This window comes from Schistocerca americana, chromosome X (assembly GCF_021461395.2).
Source record: "Schistocerca americana isolate TAMUIC-IGC-003095 chromosome X, iqSchAmer2.1, whole genome shotgun sequence".
In the NCBI taxonomy this organism is placed as follows: domain Eukaryota; kingdom Metazoa; phylum Arthropoda; class Insecta; order Orthoptera; family Acrididae; genus Schistocerca; species Schistocerca americana.
In genome coordinates this window covers 901,925,740-901,947,057 of record NC_060130.1, presented here as the reverse complement: position 1 = coordinate 901,947,057, position 21,318 = coordinate 901,925,740, and the positions used below count along the sequence as shown (strand labels likewise).

General features: G+C 40.2%; 1 protein-coding gene across 1 annotated transcript in view; it reads left to right on the top strand.

The window, feature by feature from the left end:
* The window catches only part of LOC124555019 (chondroitin sulfate synthase 2), a 118,503-nt gene that overhangs the window by 2,797 nt on the left and 94,388 nt on the right, over positions 1–21,318 (top strand). Inside the window, exon 2 of the mRNA XM_047128765.1 lies at positions 18,719–18,870. Within this exon, the coding sequence (XP_046984721.1) occupies positions 18,719–18,870 (152 nt within the window). The remainder of the gene's footprint in view (positions 1–18,718; positions 18,871–21,318) is intronic.

The window sequence follows — 21,318 nt, the reverse complement described above, 5'->3', positions numbered from 1 at the left end:
ACAGTGATTGAAGAGGGGAAACACTCCACTGACACTGTAGTAATTGCAGTTGTATCAGGTCAACCCTTTAAGCTAAGTATACTTGAATAAGGCACTGTGATTGGTACATGAATGTGTTTGGCACATCTGAAATGATGTAAGAGTTGTGTTCTAACCACTGTGACATTTATGCAGTTAATGTAAATCTGAAATTGTGAAAATTATTCAATTTTTTCCCAGAAAAAAATAGCTTCTCATAAATTTTTAATTATCTGGGGACTTATGCTGCGGTTCTCTGGGGAGTTTTTCTGAAACATTCCACTTTGTTACAATTGAGGTTGTAAATATCCCTTTTATCTGAATTTTAGTGAGAATCTTATCACTGCCAGAGCTTTATTTAATGTATGGAAAAACGACAGGGTATTGTAACTTTTTTTAGTTCTAGGAGCTGTTTTGCAAATATGCAGACAGTCAATGTTATAGTATGTTGTTGGATTTCTAGCTGAGTTGATGAAATTTTTTGCAAAATGGAGCTGTTAACATAGTTACAAACCTGAAAAAATACCTTTGTTAAATAGCATCAAAAGATCTCAACAATCACAATACTCCAAAATATCAGCTGAGCATGCACAAAAATCTTAACAAAATCTATTTAACACAAAGTAGTGAAGTGTCTACTTTGTCGTCCACATGTTTGGGCATTCCATCAGAGGGATTACAAGTTAGTTAGTTACATGTTCCATAGATCATTTGAACTATTCTTTTATTGAAATGATGTGGAATGAATCAGTTTACAGGGTATGTATACATGATTAATTTTAACGTTAATGAGCAAAAGCTACATGTGTCTAGTTACACTGTTAGGAACTTGAAAAAAAAAAATGTGGTCACCGGGAAGCTGCAACATGACTATCATCATGTGCAAGCAATAACTGAACAATATAAACAGTTTTGTATATACAGTACCTGTACAGTTGTCTACTCTGTGATATTTGTAAACAGTGGAGTAAACAGACCCATTAAAAAAATCAGAATACAATTTTAAACTGCATGTATTCATGCCCCATCATTTACTATTGAATTCAGAGTGCCAAACCCCACCAGTACCACTTACTATTTCACGCTAAAGATGCTTAAGTTCAATTTTCACATCTTCGTAACTTGGAAATTTTCCAGCTGTTTTTCATTGATTTTTCTGTCACCAGAAACAAGAAGTGTTCATGATCCACACCTCCTTTTTCTTAATGATTGTAATGTTCAGTATGTTGTGCCCCAGTGGTTGATCAGTTGGAAGTCCTACAGTAATTTGGCTTATTCTTTTTTGACAAATTTTTATGGGTTATAATACCACCAGCTATTTACTTCTGACAAATGAAATTTCTGTCATAAGTTCTAGTATATATTTATACCACAGTGTTGTGCTGCTGCTGGTAATCAACCTGTGTAATCATTTTGAAGCAGCTCAGAATGTTGTTGATTACTTAATCAGCTTCTTTGCAGATTCTACTCTTTGAATGTTCTGCTAGTTTCTCAGTTCTGGTTTTGTTAGCACTCATTCTGATGACTTCTGCTAAAGCTGCCACAATCAGTCCTCTTGTTTACTTTTGCAGGTTTTCAGTCATCTGTAACAATCAGGTCTCTTTCTTGTATCCTGTCTTACGAGGGCTATGCCGAAAGTTTTTAGCAGAATGTGTGAAAAAAAAATTTATTTGCAAAAAAACGTTTACAACTTTTCAAAATACTCTCCATTAGCATGTATAGATTTTTCCATTCTCTGAAACCACTTAGACAATGTGTCGCCCAAGCTTCTTTTGGGATGTCACTTAGTGCACTCTCGTACGCTGCAATGGCCTCTTCATGTGATGAAAACCGCTGCCCTCGAATTTTTTCCTTAGTCTTCGGGAACAGAAAGAAGTCACAGGGGGCGAGGTCTGGTGAATAGGGGGGATGGGGTAATGCTCGCACTTTTTCCTTCTCCAGAAAGTCCATAGTTCTGGCAGCCCTGTGCGCAAATGCATTGTCGTGATGCAGCAGAAGGTGCCCACTCTTGGACTTTGGATGCTGTGGCTTCCATGTGGCCATGACTTCTGGAAGACAATCGTTCACATACCATTCAGCATTGACTGTACAACGTGTGTCCAAGGTCACAGAGGTAAGATGCCTGATCTTTGTGAAAAAAGTTGCCACCATCTTTTTTCCAGAGCTCCGACTTCGTCGAAATTTTGTAGGTGGTTCCTCCCCTGGAGAGCACCACACAGAAGACTGTCTCTTCGTTTCAGGGTCATAATGGTTGGCCCACGTTTCATCACCTGTGACGATATTGTAGGTGTCTTGGGAATTCCCTGCATTGAACTTTTCGAGCATGGAACGACACCAGTCCACTCTCGCCTCCTTTTGGCTTTCTGTCAGGGATAGTGGCACCCATCGGGCACATCTCTTAGTAAGGCCTAAGTGACTATGAACGATGGTCTGCGCTGCTATTGATCCAATATTTAGGGTCCCTTCAATGTCGCAAAATGTAAGATGTGGATCGTCTTTGATCATTTTCCTCACAGCATCAATGTTTTCAGGAGTCACAGCTGTTGCTGGCCGACTGGGACGAGGTTCATCTTCAATTGACTGCCGACCCCTCGAAAACTCGCGAAACCAATTTCCAGCTGTGGCCCTAGAAGAGGAAACTTCACCAAAAACGCGCAGCAAAGAAGAATGGCATTCTTCAGCACTTAAACCCTTTTTATAATCGTAAAAAAGCATGGCGCGAAAGTCGCGGCAAGACAGCTCCATCGTGCACCATCTCTGACTCAGCACTGCCTGCGCTTTCTTACCGCACTGTGGGGGGATCACTGCTAGCCAGGGACTGCGAGTGCACGTCCCAAAGTTGAAAAACATTGCTCTTTCGAATGAAAACAACCCCACTGTCCTCTGCCTTATGGTTTACAGGCTGCTAAAAACTTTCGGCATAGCCCTTGTATTCTGAACTTTTTCACACATCATCTGTCCATCCAAGTTTGCATAGTTGGTTTGAGTCTTCATTTGTTGCACTTTCAGCAGTGTATGGATGTTGACAGAGCAGTTTCCTCAGATATTTTTGTGTAGCCTGCTAGTTCAAGTTTTTCTTCTGCAACTGGCTATTTAACGTGCAGAAGCCCACTGCCACCTGATTTCTTGGGTAAGTATAACCTATTCACATCACTATGAGGATGTCATGCCATCACTACAAGAGTATAACACACGATGAATCAGCATGACTTTTCTAGCTTTCCTGTCCAACTTGTCAAGGTCTGCCTGTGTCCAATTCAAAATGGCAGCATTGTACCTGATGATAGGTATGACCTATGGTGTTGATGGTATTTAAACCATTTAGTTTGATTTTTCAAAACTTTCATGGCCCTTAGCGTTTTTTCTTTGTTGACCCCAATTTTTACATGTCCGTGCCTGATGTTTGCTCAGTTGCAGAATTCCATGCTTTAACTTACGGTACGTAATGGCCTGCCTGTGCCTTCACTTTCTGTGAATGTCCCCTTTACTAGTGACACTGTTGAGCATTTGTCCAGACCAAATTCCATGTTGATGTCCAGCTTGAAGATCCTTATGGTGTTGGCCAGTGACTGGATTTCAGCATCTGATCTTCTATACATCTTGAAGTCATATGTGTACAGTAGATGAAAAACTTTCTGTTGATCTGTGCCTGCTTAATAACCCAGGTTCGTATTTTGGAAAATTATGGATAGGGTGATTGTAGTGATGATGAACAGCAGTGGGGGGGGGGGGGGGGGGGGGGGGAAGAGAGAGTCACCTTGAAAGATTCCTAACCTGATAATGACCAATCTGCCAACAAAAAGTTCTGTCTTTCAGTACTTCATTGCATTTTCTGCGAACCTCCAAATGTTTTTGATGACTCCAATGGTTTCCAGACAGTTTGTGCACCAACGATGAGGCAGTGAGTCAAAGGCTTTCCTGTAGATGATCCAGTCACATGCTGGTTAGTTTTGTAATTTTCTAGGACCATTTTGTCAGTTAGGATCTTGAAAGTCTCTTCGGGTTTGCTGCCGGATCCTAAAATCAACTTGACTCGATATTTCGGCGATCCAACTGTTCGCCATCTTCAGGAAAATGCTGCTTATGCTGATGAGTCCCGCTGAGACCTGACACCAGGTTGCAAATCGACGTCCTATATAGGCCACCGTTCAGTACACGGCGCATGCGCCGCCCATCACAGTTTCTGAAGATGGCGAACAGTTGGATCGCTGAAATATCGAGTCAAGTTGATTTTAGGATCCGGCAGCAAACCCGAAGAGACTTTCAAGACTTATTATGCCGGGAAAGCCTACGCAATCACAGTTAGGATCTTGTTTGCTGTGCTCCTACGACCCTGTTTACTTCCTTTTTGTCCTGCTGGCAGAATACTGCTTTCTTCCACATAATCCTGAGTTCTAGCAGCTATTACATCTGTCAGCAACTTGAATACAGTAGGCTGACTTGTTGGTATATAAAGTATGTTTGATACTCAGCATGTGTGAAGTTATTATTTATGGTTAACTAAACAACATCATCATATTTTATTTTCAAGATGAAATTTATACAGTTTTTTAATTTATGTTTTTATTGTGTTTTAATGTTCTGGGGTAACTTATTCTTTGTTGACCCTTCATAGATATCCCTGCATGCTTCTTTTGCTTTCTTTATCAGAAGTTGAAATGTTTTATTGTTGGTCTCAATGATGTATCTGCTTCAAACAAAATAGCTTCACCGTGTGTGATATAGACAGGAAAATCATTTAGAAATATTAAAACCAATATTGGTCAGCAGAGGCACTCCTCAGAACACTATATTATTATGTTTTGGATATGATATACATACAGGGTTCATGTCTAAAGAAAGGAGACTGACCACCAAGCAGTGCTCTGGTTGCCAGAAGCAGGCTCCCCGGCAGGGGAATTTGTGTGGGGGACTAAGCTAAGCAACAAACTGGGCGGCAGTCACGTCCAAGCTCCGACACAACTGAGGCTCATTCAGGGCACAAAAGCTCTTTTCGAGATTTTGTCATGGCAGTAAACATGAAAAATGGAGTCTATGCTGGAGCAATGCACATTATTAAATTTTGCCTTCACCTGGACAAAACTGCTTCCAGGACACTCAACTTGGTTAAAGACCGTTATAAAGATGGTGTCCTGTCAAGGGCCCAGCTTTCCCAGTGGATCAGTGGGTTCAAGAATGGATAGGAGACCATTGAAGACATGGAGTGGTCTGGATACCCTCCAATGAGTGGTTGGGACAAAATGTGGCCAAAGTGAAAAAACAAAGAATTCTTATCTCGAGGTTGAACTGTCAGTGCTGTTTTCTACAAAGAAGCCCTTGCACACCTATTCAGTGCCAATCACTGGAAGCTCCACCACGGCAGTGTTCCAGCCCGCACTGCCTTCGTTGTGAGTGACTAACTGTCCCATATAGGGGTTGCAACTTGCCACAGTCACTGTAAAGCCCCTATATGAGTCCATCAGACTTTTTTCTGTTCCCAAAGCCCAAGAGAAGCCTGAAAGGTCACCATTTCAACAATTTTCCTGCCATCTAGCAGGCTGTCACAGAATCTCGGGAGGAGACTACGGCAGCTGACTTCCCAGGACCCTATGCAGCATGGGAATCATGTTGACAGCAGTGTATCGACACCCAAGGAAAATATTCTGAAGAAATGTAACAATATATACTGATTGTATCAATAAATTCTTCTTACCAGGCCCAGTCTCATTACTTCACAGACAAACCCTGTATGCCATTAATAACTTTACCCGTACAGTATTTGGGATACACTATGCGATCAAAAGTATCCGGACACCTGGCTGAAAATTACTTTAAAGTTTGTGGCGCCCTCCATCGGCAATACTGGAATTCAGTATGGTGTTGGCCCACCCTTAGCCTTGATGACACCTTCCATTCTCGCAGGCATATGTTCGATCAGGTGCTGGAAGGTTTCTTGGGGAATGCCAGCCAATTCTTCATGGACTGCTGCACTGAGGAGAGGTATCAATGTTGGTCGGTGAGGCCTGGCACGAAGTCGGTGTTCCAAAACATCCCAAAGGTGTTCTGTAGGATTCAGGTCAGGACTCTGTGCAGGCCAGACCGTTACAGGGATGTTATTGTTATGTAACCACTCCGCTACAGGCTGTGAATTATGAACAGGTGCTCTTCAACAGTGGGAAGCAAGAAGGTGCTTAAAAAAATCAATGAAGGCCTGTGCTGTGATAGTGCAATGCAAAACCACAAGGGGTGCAAGCCTCCTCCATGAAAAACACGACCACACCATAACACCACCGAATTTTACTTTTGGCACTACACACACTTGCAGATGACGTTCACTGGGCATTCGCCATACCGTGATTCGTCACTCCACACAGTGTTTTCCCACTGTTCAATCGTCCAATGTTTACACTCCCTCACCAAGTGAGGCATTGTTTGGCATTTAGCGGTGTGATGTGTGGCATATGAGCAGGTGCTTGACCATGAAATCCAAGTTTTCTCACCTCCCACCTGACTGTCATAGTACTTTCAATGTATCCTGATGCAGTATGGAATTCCTGCGTGATGGTCTGGATAGATATCTGCCTATTACACATTATGACCCTGTTCAGCAGTCGGTGGTCTCTGTCAGTCAGCAGATGAGGTCAGCCTGTACGCTTTTGTGCTGTGCATGTCCCTTCACATTTCCACTTCCCTGTCACATCGGAAACAGTGGACCTAGAGATGATTAGGAGTGTGGAAATCTTGTGTACAGATGTATGACACAAGCGACACCCAATCACCAGATCACTTTTGTAGTCCACGAGTTCCATGGAGTGCCCCATTCTGACCTATCACTGAGGTCGCTGATATGGAGTACCTGGCAGTAGGTGGCAGCACAATGCACCTAATATGAAACACACATGTTTTTGGGCATGTCCGGATACTTTTGATCACATAGTGTTGTTGTTGTTGTTGTTGTGGTCTTCAGTCCTGAGACTGGTTCGATGCAGCTCTCCATGCTACTCTATCCTGTGCAAGCTTCTTCATCTCCCAGTACCTACTGCAACCTACATCCTTCTGAATCTGCTTAGTGTATTCATCTCTTGGTCTCCCCCTATGATTTTTACCCTCCACGCTGCCCTCCAATACTAAATTGGTGATCCCTTGATGCCTCAGAACATGTCCTACCAACCGATCCCTTCTTCTGGTCAAGTTGTGCCACAAACTTCTCTTCTCCCCAATCCTATTCAATACTTCCTCATTAGTTATGTGATCTACCCATCTAATCTTCAGCATTCTTCTGTAGCACCACATTTCAAAAGCTTCTATTCTCTTCTTGTCCAAACTATTTACCGTCCATGTTTCACTTCCATACATGGCCACACTCCATACAAATACTTTCAGAAATAACTTCCTGACACTTAAATCTATACTCGATGTTAACAAATTTCTCTTCTTCAGAAACACTTTCCTTGCCATTGCCAGTCTACATTTTATATCCTCTCTACTTCGTCCATCATCAGTTATTTTGCTCCCCAAATAGCAAAACTCCTTTACTACTTTAAGTGTCTCATTTCCTAATCTAATACCCTCAGCATCACCCGACTTAACTCGACTACATTCCATTATCCTCGTTTTGCTTTTGTATGTGTATGATATACCAAAACTATGTGCCCTATTTTTTACATTTTCTCAACACACTGTCTCTTGCAACAATGACCAGCAGAATAAGAAAAAGTTATTTACTTTAGTCTATAGCCACAATTTTTATTTTATCAACTGGGTACCAGGTACCTTGTACTATCATCAAGTGATCTCTTGATATGCAGTTATCATTCTCTCTTCTCAAGTAGGGGTGTCAGTATTGACTGTGCGCGTAAGTTGATGTGATGATGGTACTAGATACCTAAACTAGTAGCCAGGACAAAAGTTGCAGCTATCAACTAAGGCAAATAATAGGTTTAAAAATATACATGTTACATTTTTATCATTGTTGAGTGCCTGATGCGTTACTTTTCTGTATTATACAGTAGTATGGCTGCCATACCTGAGACTAAATTTTGCTTCGCTTGGAAGCTTTCATCATTATATAATTTTGTTTTGTTTTTCATAATTGTTTCTGAGATATTTGAGAACAAAGAGAGCTGACTGACTATTCTGTAATTTTCTGTATCTTGGACATTACCATCCTTTAGGAATGATGTACTGTTGTCTGCTTGAAACATTCCAGAAGCATTGTTGTTGTTGTGGTCTTCAGTCCTGAGACTGGTTTGATGCAGCTCTCCATGCTACTCTATCCTGTGCAAGCTTCTTCATCTCCCAGTACCTACTGCAACCTACATCCTTCTGAATCTGCTTAGTGTATTCATCTCTTGGTCTCCCTCTACGATTTTTACGCTCCACGCTGCCCTCCAATACTAAATTGGTGATTCCTCGATGCCTCAGAACATGTCCTACCAACCGATCCCTTCTTCTAGTCAAGTTGTGCCATAAATTTCTCTTCTCTCCAATCCTATTCAATACCTCCTCATTAGTTATGTGATCTACCCATCTAATCTTCAGCATTCTTCTGTAGCACCACATTTCGAAAACTTCTATTCTCTTCTTGTCCAACCATTGCCAGTCTACATTTTATATCCTCTCTACTTCGACCATCATCAGTTATTTTGCTCCCCAAATACCAAAACTCCTTTACTACTTTAAGTGTCTCATTTCCTAATCTAATTCCCTCAGCATCACCTGACTTAATTCGTCTACATTCCATTATCCTCGTTTTGCTTTTGTTGATGTTCATCTTATACCCTCCTTTCAAGACACTGTCCATTCCATTCAATTGCTCTTCCAAGTTCTTTGCTGTCTCTGACAGAATTACAATGTCATCGGCGAACCTCAAAGTTTTTATTTCTTTTCCATGGATTTTAATACCTACTCCGAACTTTTCTTTTGTTTCCTTTATTGCTTGTTCAATATACAGATTGAATAACATCGGGGAGAGGCTACAACCCTGTCTCACTCCCTTCCCAATCAGTGCTTCCCTTTCATACCCCTCCACTCTTATAACTGCCATCTGCTTTCTGTACAAATTGTAAATAGCCTTTCAATCTCTGTATTTTACCCCTGCCACCTTCAGAATTTGAAAGAGAGTATTCCAATCAACATTGTCAAAAGCTTTCTCTAAGTCTACAAATGCTAGAAACGTAGGTTTGCCTTTCCTTAATCTTTCTTCTAAGATAAGTCGTAGCGTCAGTATTGCCTCACGTGTTCCAACATTTCTACGGAATCCAAACTGATCTTCCCCGAGGTCGGCTTCTATAAGTTTTTCCATTCGTCTGTAAAGAATTCGCGTTAGTATTTTGCAGCTGTGACTTATTAAACTGATAGTTCGGTAATTTTCACATCTGTCAACACCTGCTTTCTTTGGGATTGGGATTATTATATTCTTCTTGAAGTCTGAGGGAATTTCGCCTGTCACATACATCTTGCTCACCAGATGGTAGAGTTTTATCAGGACTGGCTCTCCCAAGGTTGTCAGTAGTTCTAATGGAATGTTGTCTACTCCGGGGGCCTTGTTTCGACTCAGGTCTTTCAGTGCTCTGTCAAACTCTTCACGCAATATCATATCTCCCATTTCATCTTCATCTACATCCTCTTCCATTTCTATAATATTGTCCTCAAGTACATCGCCCTTGTATAGGCCCTCTATATACTCGTTCCACCTTTCTGCTTTCCCTTCTTTGCTTAGAACTGGGTTTCCATCTGAGCTCTTGATATTCATGCAAGTGGTTCTCCTTTCTCTAAAGGTCTCTTTAATTTTCCTGTAGGCGGTATCAATCTTACCCCTAGTGAGATAAGCCTCTACATCCTTACATTTGTCCTCTAGCCATCCCTGCTTAGCCATTTTGCACTTCCTGTCGGTATCATTTTTGAGACGTTTGTATTCCTTTTTGCCTGCTTCATTTACTGCGTTTTATATTTTCTCCTTTCATCAATTAAATTCAATATTTCTTCTGTTACCCAAGGGTTTCTACTAGTCCTCGTCTTTTTACCTATTTGATCCTCTGCTGCCTTCACTATTTCATCCCTCAAAGCTACCCGTTCTTCTTCTACTGTATTTCTTTCCCCCATTCCTGTCAATTGTTCCCTTATGTTCTCCCTGAAACTGTGTACAATCTCTGGTTCTTTCAGTTTATCCAGGTCCCATGTCCTTAAATTCCCACCTTTTTGCAGTTTCTTCAGTTTTAATCTACAGTTCATAACCAATAGATTGTGGTCAGAGTCCACATCTGCCCCTGGAAATGTCTTACAATTTAAAACCTGGTTCCTAAATCTCTGTCTTACCATTATATAATCTATCTGATACCTTTTAGTATCTCCAGGGTTCTTCCATGTATACAACCTTCTTTCATGATTCTTAAACCAAGAAGCGTATGGAAACAAAATAGCTCATTTAATACATATATTCAGGGAAATCATAGTCAATTTATGTATTCATTCAGTAAAATGTCCCACCCCTTCATGTTTTTTTTTTTTTCCCCTTAATTTCTAGACTCCCTCTCTGAATTCGCACTTGGTGGTTAATGACAAAAATGTAGTTATTATTCATTTTCACTGTTTGTCAATATGACATTGACAGCTTTCTATTTACTCCCTTCCCTCACAACAATTAGATCATTCAGTAATCTTGCGCTTCAGTATGTATATCACATTTGTTATGTGGACTTTTCAGTGTTTTGTGTTACAGTTCAACATATTTGTGCATGTCCAACTAAATATGGTTTATTTTGTCACGTTTTTGTTTATAATGGATTAATTATTTAACATTTCCATTTAGGATGTAGCAGATACATTTGGGCAAACACAACCAAGTCATAAACTCCATGCCGTAGTGACGTCACACACCAAAACGCCCTTACATCACGGGTCAAAGCAGACGGATGGAATCAGATGCTTTCATTGACCCCATATTTTCAGTATAAACACATTTACTTATCTCTTCTGAAAGAACATTGCTATTTTGTTCTAAATTGATGGAATGAAACTTTGGTGTTTATGGAACAGAGGAATGCTAAGGGTAGATAACATTAGATTATTACCTGATTAAAGTGACATATTTGTTAACCCTTTAACTGGAGAAGGCGAGATAATTCATCTGAAGCAAATGAACCCACAACTGTGGGCAAGATAACTCACTTGTGTATCATTGCATCCACACATATCACTTACCTGTGTACAATTGTATCCACAGATAATTCATTGGGGCACTGTTTCATTGCTGTGGTAGGCATGATAAATTGCTCCACCAATCTTGCAGGCATGATAATTTGTTCCAAATATAAAAAAATACATTAAAAATGAGAGAGAGAAAGAGAGAGACGTTTTTGAGCATGTTTAACAACACAAAATGCCTTACAATTATAGTTGGTGTATAAGTAAGCATTAATCCCTTCACACAACTAGAAAACAGCAGTTTTGTCTACCCATGCAAACGGTGGTAACATTTCCATTTGCATGAAAGCATTCAGTCCTGAGTACTACATGCCGTACTTACTCAGTTCTCAAATACATACAAGATAGTTAAAGGCTATATCATACAAATTGGTGTAAGTTTTCTGAAATATGCTTTACAGTTTATTCCCCTTTGTCCCTACGCCTCTCATTTTGACAGCATTTCAAAGTGGTAGTCAATATTTTATTTTAAATATTTGATAGGAGATAGATGTCAGACTACACATAGAAATCTTCGGGGTTTGATTCCTTTCTGGCCCTAATAATACTTGTTGCATATTCTTTTCATATCTGCAACTGCTTCGTTTGTGTACAAATTCAAGGTTACGCGGTAGTTCAAATTCCTCCTGCAATTGGTTGATTCTCAGGCCAAAGGAAGGCAAATTTATACTATTTTCAACACGACTAAGCCTTGTAAAGCACACAATGGTGATGTTCTAACCAAGAGGCTGTAAACAACTTCATTCTGATTATGTTGTCAAACTTATCTGTCTAATATTTCATTAGTTTCAGCACAGATGAACAGGAGTATGAATATTCTCGTTAGATTCAATGTTGATCAAATATTTCACAGGTGAACAGCTGTATGTCACTGCCCAAAGGGCACAAAGTGACCATGTTGTCATCATCAGGTACACTGATTGTCTAGGAGCTGAAACTGGACGTATATCTCCTGGCCCCCTCCGTCCGACCCGGTGCTCTGTCTGAGGTCATAGCCAGGGACAGGCATGAGCCCAGTACCTCCCCCCGCCCCTCCCCTTTTTGTATCAGTACATTACTCCGTAAGAGGTTTGTGCATGGAGATACGTGCTGCTGGTGTGTCTGCTATTGCTCCGCCAACCACAGAAGTCAGCTACTTGTGAGATATCTCCTTCCTCTTCTTAATCTAAGTACAGGTTCCCAGGCCTTACTAAGGATGTAGCCACTATTATGACTGATCAACAGTTCCCTTACTAAAATCTCTGTAGATACTTTAATGACACATTCCCAGGAGATAGACATCTATGTCAGACCTTTATAACAGTCATTAATCCATAGCATGTAAGTTCAGTAGGCAATGTTCTGCTACTGCCGACTTGTTAGGCTGCTGCAGTCTCATATGCTGTTGGTATTCTTGGCAACAGTCTTTGACAGTACACACCACCTGACCTATAAATGTCATGCCACACTGGCAGGGGATCTGATTGACCTCAGACTTCCATAGTCCAAGGTTGTCCTTCACATTACTGAGTAGTGCCCATGTTTTAGCTGGTAGGTAGTTGCCAGTAGTCACTTGGCATTACCAAAGCATTAATTCTACCTTACCAATAACGCAGCACAAAAATGGAATAAACACAATTTTTCTTTCCAAAAAGTTCCATGGATTCTTGTAAAGAGAACATCGAAACTCGTAAGGATCTGTAAGCTTAAAGTTGTGAAGTCGCCCAACAAAATCCATGGAGCTATGAATATGATGTAAGCTTAAAGTTGTGAAGTCGCCCAACAAAATCCATGGAGCTATGAATATGATGTAAACATGTTCTGATGTATAGGCTAAGCATATCCTTCAAAGATTTAGTGAGTGAGTATGTTGGAGCACAGACGTTGGTAACAGTGGGGCTGAAAGGCACTCCATATTTTGTAGATGGTTGAAAGTCCATAAAGTCTCGGTGAAACTGGTGCTTCTGTAGTAACTCCTTAACAATCATACCCCCTGCCAATTTGGCATGACATACATAGGTCAGATGGTGAGTACTGTCTTAGATCATTGCTGGGAGAATCAGTGGTACCCCAGATCACAGCTGCCTAACAAATTGTCAGTAGCAGAACATTGCCTGTTGGACCTACAGGCTATTTATTATGACCACACTAAGGTTCTGACACAAGCGTCTAATTTCTGGGACACTGTCATTAAAAAAGTTGAGGTTTATCTCTCAACAGACAGTACTTGCTCGGTTCATTACCTCTGCCAGCCACCACTGGAGAATGGTCTGAAGATGTTCTGCAAATAGACTGAAACCAGTTACCATTATAATAAATGTTTTTATGTGATCAAGATTGTTTTAATTTGTAACTTTTAAACATTAAAGCATCTGTCAAGATTTGAGTAAGGGAACTGCTGGTCACTAATAATAGTGGCTACATCCTTAGTAAGGCCTGGGAACCTGTTCTTGGTCAGATTAAGATATCCCACAACAAACTGACTTTGAGGGGTGGTAGAGTAATAGCAGAGACCTGACAACTCATGTCTTTGGGCACAAACCTCGTACAGAGCAATCTGTTGGCAGGAGAAGATGGGGAGGAGATGCTGGTCTCATGCCTGTGCCTGAGCATGGACATCGGAGAGAGCACCAGGTCGGATGGAGGGGGTAGGAGATATAAGTCCTGTGCCAGTCCCTAGATGTTCAGTTCATCAGCACAGCTGATGATGGCAATGTGGTCGCTTGCCAAAGTCTTGTGCCCATTGGACTCTGACATCCAGCCAGTAACCCATGAACTACTTCATCATGAATTATATTGGAAGAATTTGAAAAATTACAGACCCAATGTTGTTCATTTACTTTAATAAGCCATAAAATTAAAGAGCTTTTCCTAGACTGTTTTGCATAGTTTAATTATGTTTCCAATATGTACTTGTTGTAAAGTTATAGCAAAAGTGCTCTTGGTTACTTAATTCTGCATCAGAATTATGAATTAAATTATTATACTCTATGCGAGTGAGTGATATAGTTCATAGATGCTATTATATTATTTAAGGAAACCTACTTTGCTTGTATGGTACCCTCCCTCCCCCTTCAATAGCCCACATACTTCAAGATCACTTATAAATAAGTAATAAATATCATATTTTGTAGTTTGTATGCTAATTTCACTGCTTATTTTTTCAATCAGCCTGTCATTTGACTCTGTGAGAGTAAGTGGGCCTTGTTTCGGACTTTAGTATGCAGAATTATTTGACATTAGTACAAACATGTAATCCTGACCACTAATTACGCCAAAAGGTTTGTTACTCTAAAATGTCCCATGGAGTATGACCAGATTGTTTGGCAGGATGTGTGGATAAGTGGATTTATACAGATAATACTGTTAATAAATTTTGTTTGCTGTAATGGACATGTTTCTGATCGTTGTGTGTTGCAGTATTATCACACTGTTAGTCATGGGACATGGACCATTTGCACAATAAATCATAAGGTGGAACAAGCCAATTTACATTCAAATAACAAATTTATGTATAAATATGTCTTCATGCCTACAAGTTTTTTTGGTAGCTCATACCCCGTCTTTACATATTACAATAATAAAATTTATTCTGCAGAATAGGAGGAGTTGCCAAAGAAAAACTTTTTCAATGTGTTTTCAAATTTTACTTTACTGTATGTTGGGCAAATTTTTGTTATTGGGTAACTGGTCAAAAATTTTCCTTGCAGCATTGTGCACGCCTTTTCATGCCAAAGACTACCCAAATGTGGAGTAATGAATGTCAGGTTTTTTCAGGTATTTTAATTATGTTTGTCATTGTTCCCTTTGAACTGTAGTGGATTATTTACAACAAACTTCATGAAAAAATAAATATGCTGTGAAGCAGTAGTCAAAACACCAAACTTTTTGAACAGATGCTTACAAGATAAACATGGGTTAGTACCACATGTTATCCTTACAGCACATTTTTGAGCAAAAGACTTTATTTCTTAAAGATGAGTTACCTCAAACCATTACTCCATGTGACATTATTGAGTCAAAATATGTCAGCTTACCAATTTCTCTCTCCCCAAGATCAGCAGTGGTTTCAAGTGCAAGTGTCGCTGAACTAGGTTGTTTAGCAGTTACAAAATGTGTTTTTTTTCCATTGAATATGAATATCTAAAAAATTTTAAGCTTCATTTTATGAATTCCTCACCATGTGTTACCCTTATCAGTGGGGTAGTACCTCAAGATTTATGGAACTGTATACATTGTGTCTGTCTGAAATTGAGAGTGACACCTTTTGCAGAAAACTAGTCAGTGATACGTTTTATAACATTGCTTACCATTTCTTCTGTTGCTGTATGTATGTTCGGATTAATTACAACACAAGTCCCATTCACACCAAGAACCAATTCTGCTCATTGTATGTTCAATGGAAGATTGATTGCATATATGAGAAGCAATAGTGGATGTAAGATTGGGCCTCGAGGAACCCCATATTTGATTTCTCTTCAGTCAGAAAACTCTCCCCTGATTACATCAGTTGAATTACTAAGTACAACTTTCTGCATTGTTTTGGTTAGATATGACATTATTGATTGGTTGACTGTACTATCAGTTGCATAAAACCTCAATTTATCTAGGAAAATACTGTGATCCACACAGTTAAATACCTTAGATAGGCCACAGAAAATACCAGCTGATGTTGTTTTGTTATTTAATGCTTGTTAAATTTAGTAAGTGACTGTGTGAATGGCATTATCAGTTGAGTAACTCTTCTGAAATCCAGACTGTCATTAACTGAGGACATTACTGTTGCTCAGGTGGGACACTATTGTAGAGTATATGACCTCAAAACTTTTGGAAAATGATGTCAGTAGTGAAACAGGTCAGTAGTTATTTATATCTCGCATCACCTTTCTTACAGAGGCGATTTAACAGTGGCATATTTCAATTTCTCTGGAAAATGCTTTGAGTTAATGGTGCATTAGATATTTCAGAAAAGATAGTGGTTATTATAGTGTAACAAGTCGTAGTACTTTGTTGGAAACACCATCAAATCCAGATGAGCCTTTATTTTTGAGAGAATATATAATTTTCATAATTTCGGAAAGGTAAGTTGGTCTGTGAGACATCTATATAATTGAATTTTATGTAAGGTGTTCAACATACTATTTTGATTTTTGTCTTCAACTATTTATCCCCATATTTTCTACTAAATTTGGGAAATGATTATTACACATATCTTCTACATTTGACTTATCATTTATAGCCCTTCCATTTAATTCAATAGTGATGTTATCCTGCTCTGTCTCTTGTTTTTGCTACACTCCATATAGCCTTAAGTCTGTTGTCACAATTACTGATTTCTGACATAATGTGTGTGTTTTATTGATTTTTGATACCTTTTCTTGGTAATTTTGAGTAGTTTTGTAATGTGCAGCTACTGTAAAATCTTTACTTGTTCTTGCGAGCAGAAGCATTTCACTTTTCCTGTCTCATGATACTTTAATCCCTGCAGTGACCCATGGAGTTTTACAAGGCTGTTTAATATCATTTCTGGTTAGCTTATGCAGAAAGCTTTTTTCAAATCATAATATGAATTTATAATAGGATAGATTAAATTTTATGTCAACATTTGGTTCATTATAATTTAATCCCATGTATATTGTATAAATACAGACATAGTAGACATCAGCATGGCTCTCTTGTAGTATGCATTATGAATCTGGTAAAATGAACAAATATTTCCACCATCCCAATGGCATTTACCTCCTGAATCACTACTCATCACTGCTGATGCCACCTCCCTGAGCTCCAACATCCATCATGCCCATGGCCTTGCTACTATCAAATACTATCTCGGTGAACATCCATCAGACTCCAGACCCATCACCTCAGTCATTATACAACTTATCTACTATATTATCATCCACTACTACTTTTCCTGTGAAAGGAAGGTTTACATACAAATCCACGACACATCCATGGGCAACACATGGAATCGTCCCATTCCAACCTGTTTATGGGTTATCTAGTAGAAACCTTTCTCGCTCCCAAAACTCCCAACCTCTTGTATGGTTCAGGTTTTTTGTGATATCTTCATGATCAGGACTCAGGGCGAAGACAACCTATCCACATTCCTTCACAACCTCAACACCTTTTCTTCCATCTGCTTCATCTGATCCTCCTCTACTCATCAATTCAGTTTCATGGACATTATTCTCTGCCTCACTGATATCCACACTTGTGTCCCCATTAAACCCACAACCACCAACATTAACTGGATTTCAACAACTCTCATCCCTTCCACACTAAAAATCCCTCCCATACAGCCTAGCTACCTGTGGGCAGTGTGTCTGCAGTGATCAGAACTCACTTGCCCAGTATGCTGAAGGCCTCACAAAGGCCTTCACAGGCAGGCAATACAACCTCCCCCACTCCCAAACCTAGTCCACAAATAGATTTCTTATGCCCCATCCTCACATACACCCAATCCTCCCACAACCTACACTAATCAGCAACAAGGGAACACCCCCCTAGTCACCCAGCATCTTGCTGGACTGGAACAGCTGAACCATATCATTTGCCAGAGCTTTGATTATCTCACATCTTGCCCTAAAATGAGGGACTTTTTACCTGAGATTCTTCCTACCCTTCCTAAAGTGGTCATTCATCACCCACCCAATCTACACAACATCCTAGCCCATCCCTATGCCACTCCCACTCTCAACCCCTTGCCACAGGGGTCATATCCTTGAGCAGACCAAGGTGTAAGGCATGCCCAATCCACCCACCCAGCACCTCCTATTCCAGTCTTGTCACAGGCTTATCGTACTCCCGTCAGAGGCTGGATTACTTGCTTCCACAAGTAGCCATGTCATAAAGCAATTCTGCTATGATCACAGCGTAAACTTTTATTTTGGTATAACTACCAACCAGATGTCCACCAGGATGAATGGCCACTGCCAAACTGTTGCCAAGAACAAAGTTGAGCTGCTGTTGGTGGCACAACATGCAGCTGAGCACAGTGTGCTCAATTTTAGTGGCTGCTTCACAACCCTGGTCATCTGTATCCTTCCCTCCACTGCCATATTCTTTGAACTACACAAATGGGAGTTCTCCTTACAACACATCCTCTGCACCTGCAATCATCCTGGCCTCGGTCTCAAGTAACACACTGTCCCTGCACCCTCCTCTCAACAGTTTCTCCCTCCTCCATCCTGTCACCCCTTTCCAATTCACATGCCCATGTCACTTTCAGCATGGGCCACTCCCCACTGGCCCCTATATTTGTTCATTACATGTGCAGCCCATATACCTCCCACTCCTCCCTCCCGCATACCTATCTGGCAAACCAACTTCCTCCCTTTACTCTAGCTCGTAAAAGGGTAACTCTGAAAGCTACCAAGTTTCCTTTCTTCTTATCTGTGCCTATTGATAACTCAATGCTTCTGCTTTATAGTGAATGGTCTCCTTTAACCCAAAAGTAAATATTTCAGGTTTATATTTCATTGTATTGTCATTAAGTAGTGTGACAGTTTTTGCAGACACATCCACAAATTTTCAGATGCTGGGTTACTGTTAAGCAATTCAGTGCTACGAAAAGTGTTAGCAAACATGGAGTGGTGCGTCAAGAATGCATTTTCGGACTCTGACGATGCCAATGTTGGACGTTGCATTGTTCATGCTTCAGGACTCTCATGCCAGGATTCTGTTCAGGTAAAAATCTGGAGGTAGAATATTCACTGTTTTGTGTTTTTATTCTTGAAATTACTAACATTATTTTATGTTACAAAAAAGTTCATTTATGGAATTAATATAGCTATGACAACTATAAGAGGCCAGATTTTAGAGTGCTGTAGTTTCTGTTTCTTATAATGTCGGCATTCTTATTATAATTTAGCTTCTGTGAAATCTATAATGGTGTGAAAATTATTGGATTCAAGCAGAATATTTGCAAAAATGAACTCTTTTTGTATTATATACTCATTTATTTAACAGCTAAATGTTACATCAGTATTTTGTGTACGAGTTTCACCTTGATTAACATTTCAATCCTCCTCTGCATGCATTCTGCTAGGTATGGGCAAAGAGTTTCCAATTTCTTCATATGTGTGTATTTCTGTAAGCTGCTCAAGGAGTTACATGTTTGTTGTAAAGGTGGTTTCCTTCAATCTTTGCTTTACAACTGATCACATACTTTCTATTGGGTTCACATCTTGGCTGTTCCTAGGCCATGACAAAGTTTTTACATCATTTTTAGCAAAGAATTGTTTGACTGACTTGGCTTTATGATGCAACAATTTATTTGTCATAAAAACAGAGTCACCATGAGAAAACCACTTCACCATCTGAAGCAGTATATCTTTTCCTTGTTGCTGTTGATTCATTGAACCTTGAACAATATATGTTCTATATGAACCATTTACAGATATTATGCCCCACACCATAACAGAAATTTGGCACTTGACTGTTTGAGCCACACGTGACATTATCAACAGGCTATCACTAGCTCTTTTGAGATACTGGCTGCTCACCTCACATATTGACAACATGGGCTCATCTGAAGAGCAGACCTGTAATAATATCTAAAGAAATAGCAGATAGAACATTAAGATTTCAGGTTCTATAGGATTATTTAATTAGATCATTTTCCCCCACATGTAGTTTCTGAGAAAATCATGATTTCAGAGTATCTTAAAAATTATCTCACCTCGCTCCAGCCAGTCTCAAACAGATTTTTAATTTCATTAGCGCCATTGAGTCAATTATAAGCCATTGCAGATCTTAATTTGGATTTCTTTTTTGAGCTGACTGCACTGTCTTTATGTAGAGGAGAGCTGCGGTAGATGGTGCGGTGGGTGCTGTGCCGTGTGCACAAGTTATGGGCAGCCTTTGGTGGCTGGCCCACACAGGTGCTGTTGGTGGAGTATTTGAGTGTAGTGTGCCTGCAGCCTGTTGCTGAAGTGCGTATACAAAGATGATGTACAGTGCTATATCATGTCTTCCTCCTTGGGGAAAGAGTGCTCCTCTGATGCAGGCATCAGGGTGACTGATGATACATCCATGGCCTCTGTGGCAGGCATGGCAGGTGATGACGGCAACAGCAGAAGGAGATTCTGGGCCAGAACTGATAAATACAGGTGGAAGTGGTGCAGTCATAATCATGCGCACCGGCCAGTCTTCCTCTTGTTAAGTACAAGGGAGGCTGCTGTTAGCAGCTTGATATACGCGTCCTTGACGTTGCGGAACTGTGCTGATGGTGAAGGCTTGGGTGGAGGCACTGGGGATGCTGGTGGTGAAGGGCCTGACAGTGCTGGTCCAGCTGGTGGTGGAAGCGCAGTTGGCAGCGAAGCACCATGGGACATCTTGGACCTATGGACCTACTGATAACAAACAGACCCGAACTTTTTGACTCTGTAAGTGCAGAACAGGGAATCTGTGATCATAAGGGCATTGCAGCATCCCTGAATATGGAAGTAAATAGGAATATAAAAAAAGGGAGGAAGGTTTATCTGTTTAGCAAGAGTAATAGGAGGCAGATTTCAGACTACTTAACAGATCAAAATGAAAATTTCTGTTCCAACACTGAAAATGTTGAGTGTTTCTGGAAAAAGTTCAAGGCAATCGTAAAATGCATTTTAGACAGGTGTGTGCTGAGTAAAACTGTGAGGAACGGGAAAAACCCAGCGTGGTTCAACAACAAAGTTAGGAAACTACTGCAAAGAGAGCTTCACTGCAAATTTAAACGCAGCCAAAACCTCTCACTCAAACAGAATCTAAACAATGTCAAAGTTAGCATAAGGAGGGCTATGCGTGAAGTGTCCAGTGAATTCGAAAGTAAAATTCTATGTATCGACTTGACAGAAAATCCTAGGAAGTTCTGGTCTTATGTTAAATCAGTAAGTAGATCGAAACAGTATATCCAGACACTCTGGGATGACAATGGCATTGAAACAGAGGATGACATGCGTAAAGCTGAAATACTAAACACCTTTTTCCAAAGCTGTTTCACAGAGGAAGACCGCACTGCAGTTCCTTCTCTAAATCCTCGCACGGACGAAAAATGGCTGACATTGAAATAAGTGTCCAAGGAATAGAAAAGCGACTGAAATCACTCAACACAGGAAAGTCCACTGGACCTGACGGGATACCAATTCGATTCTA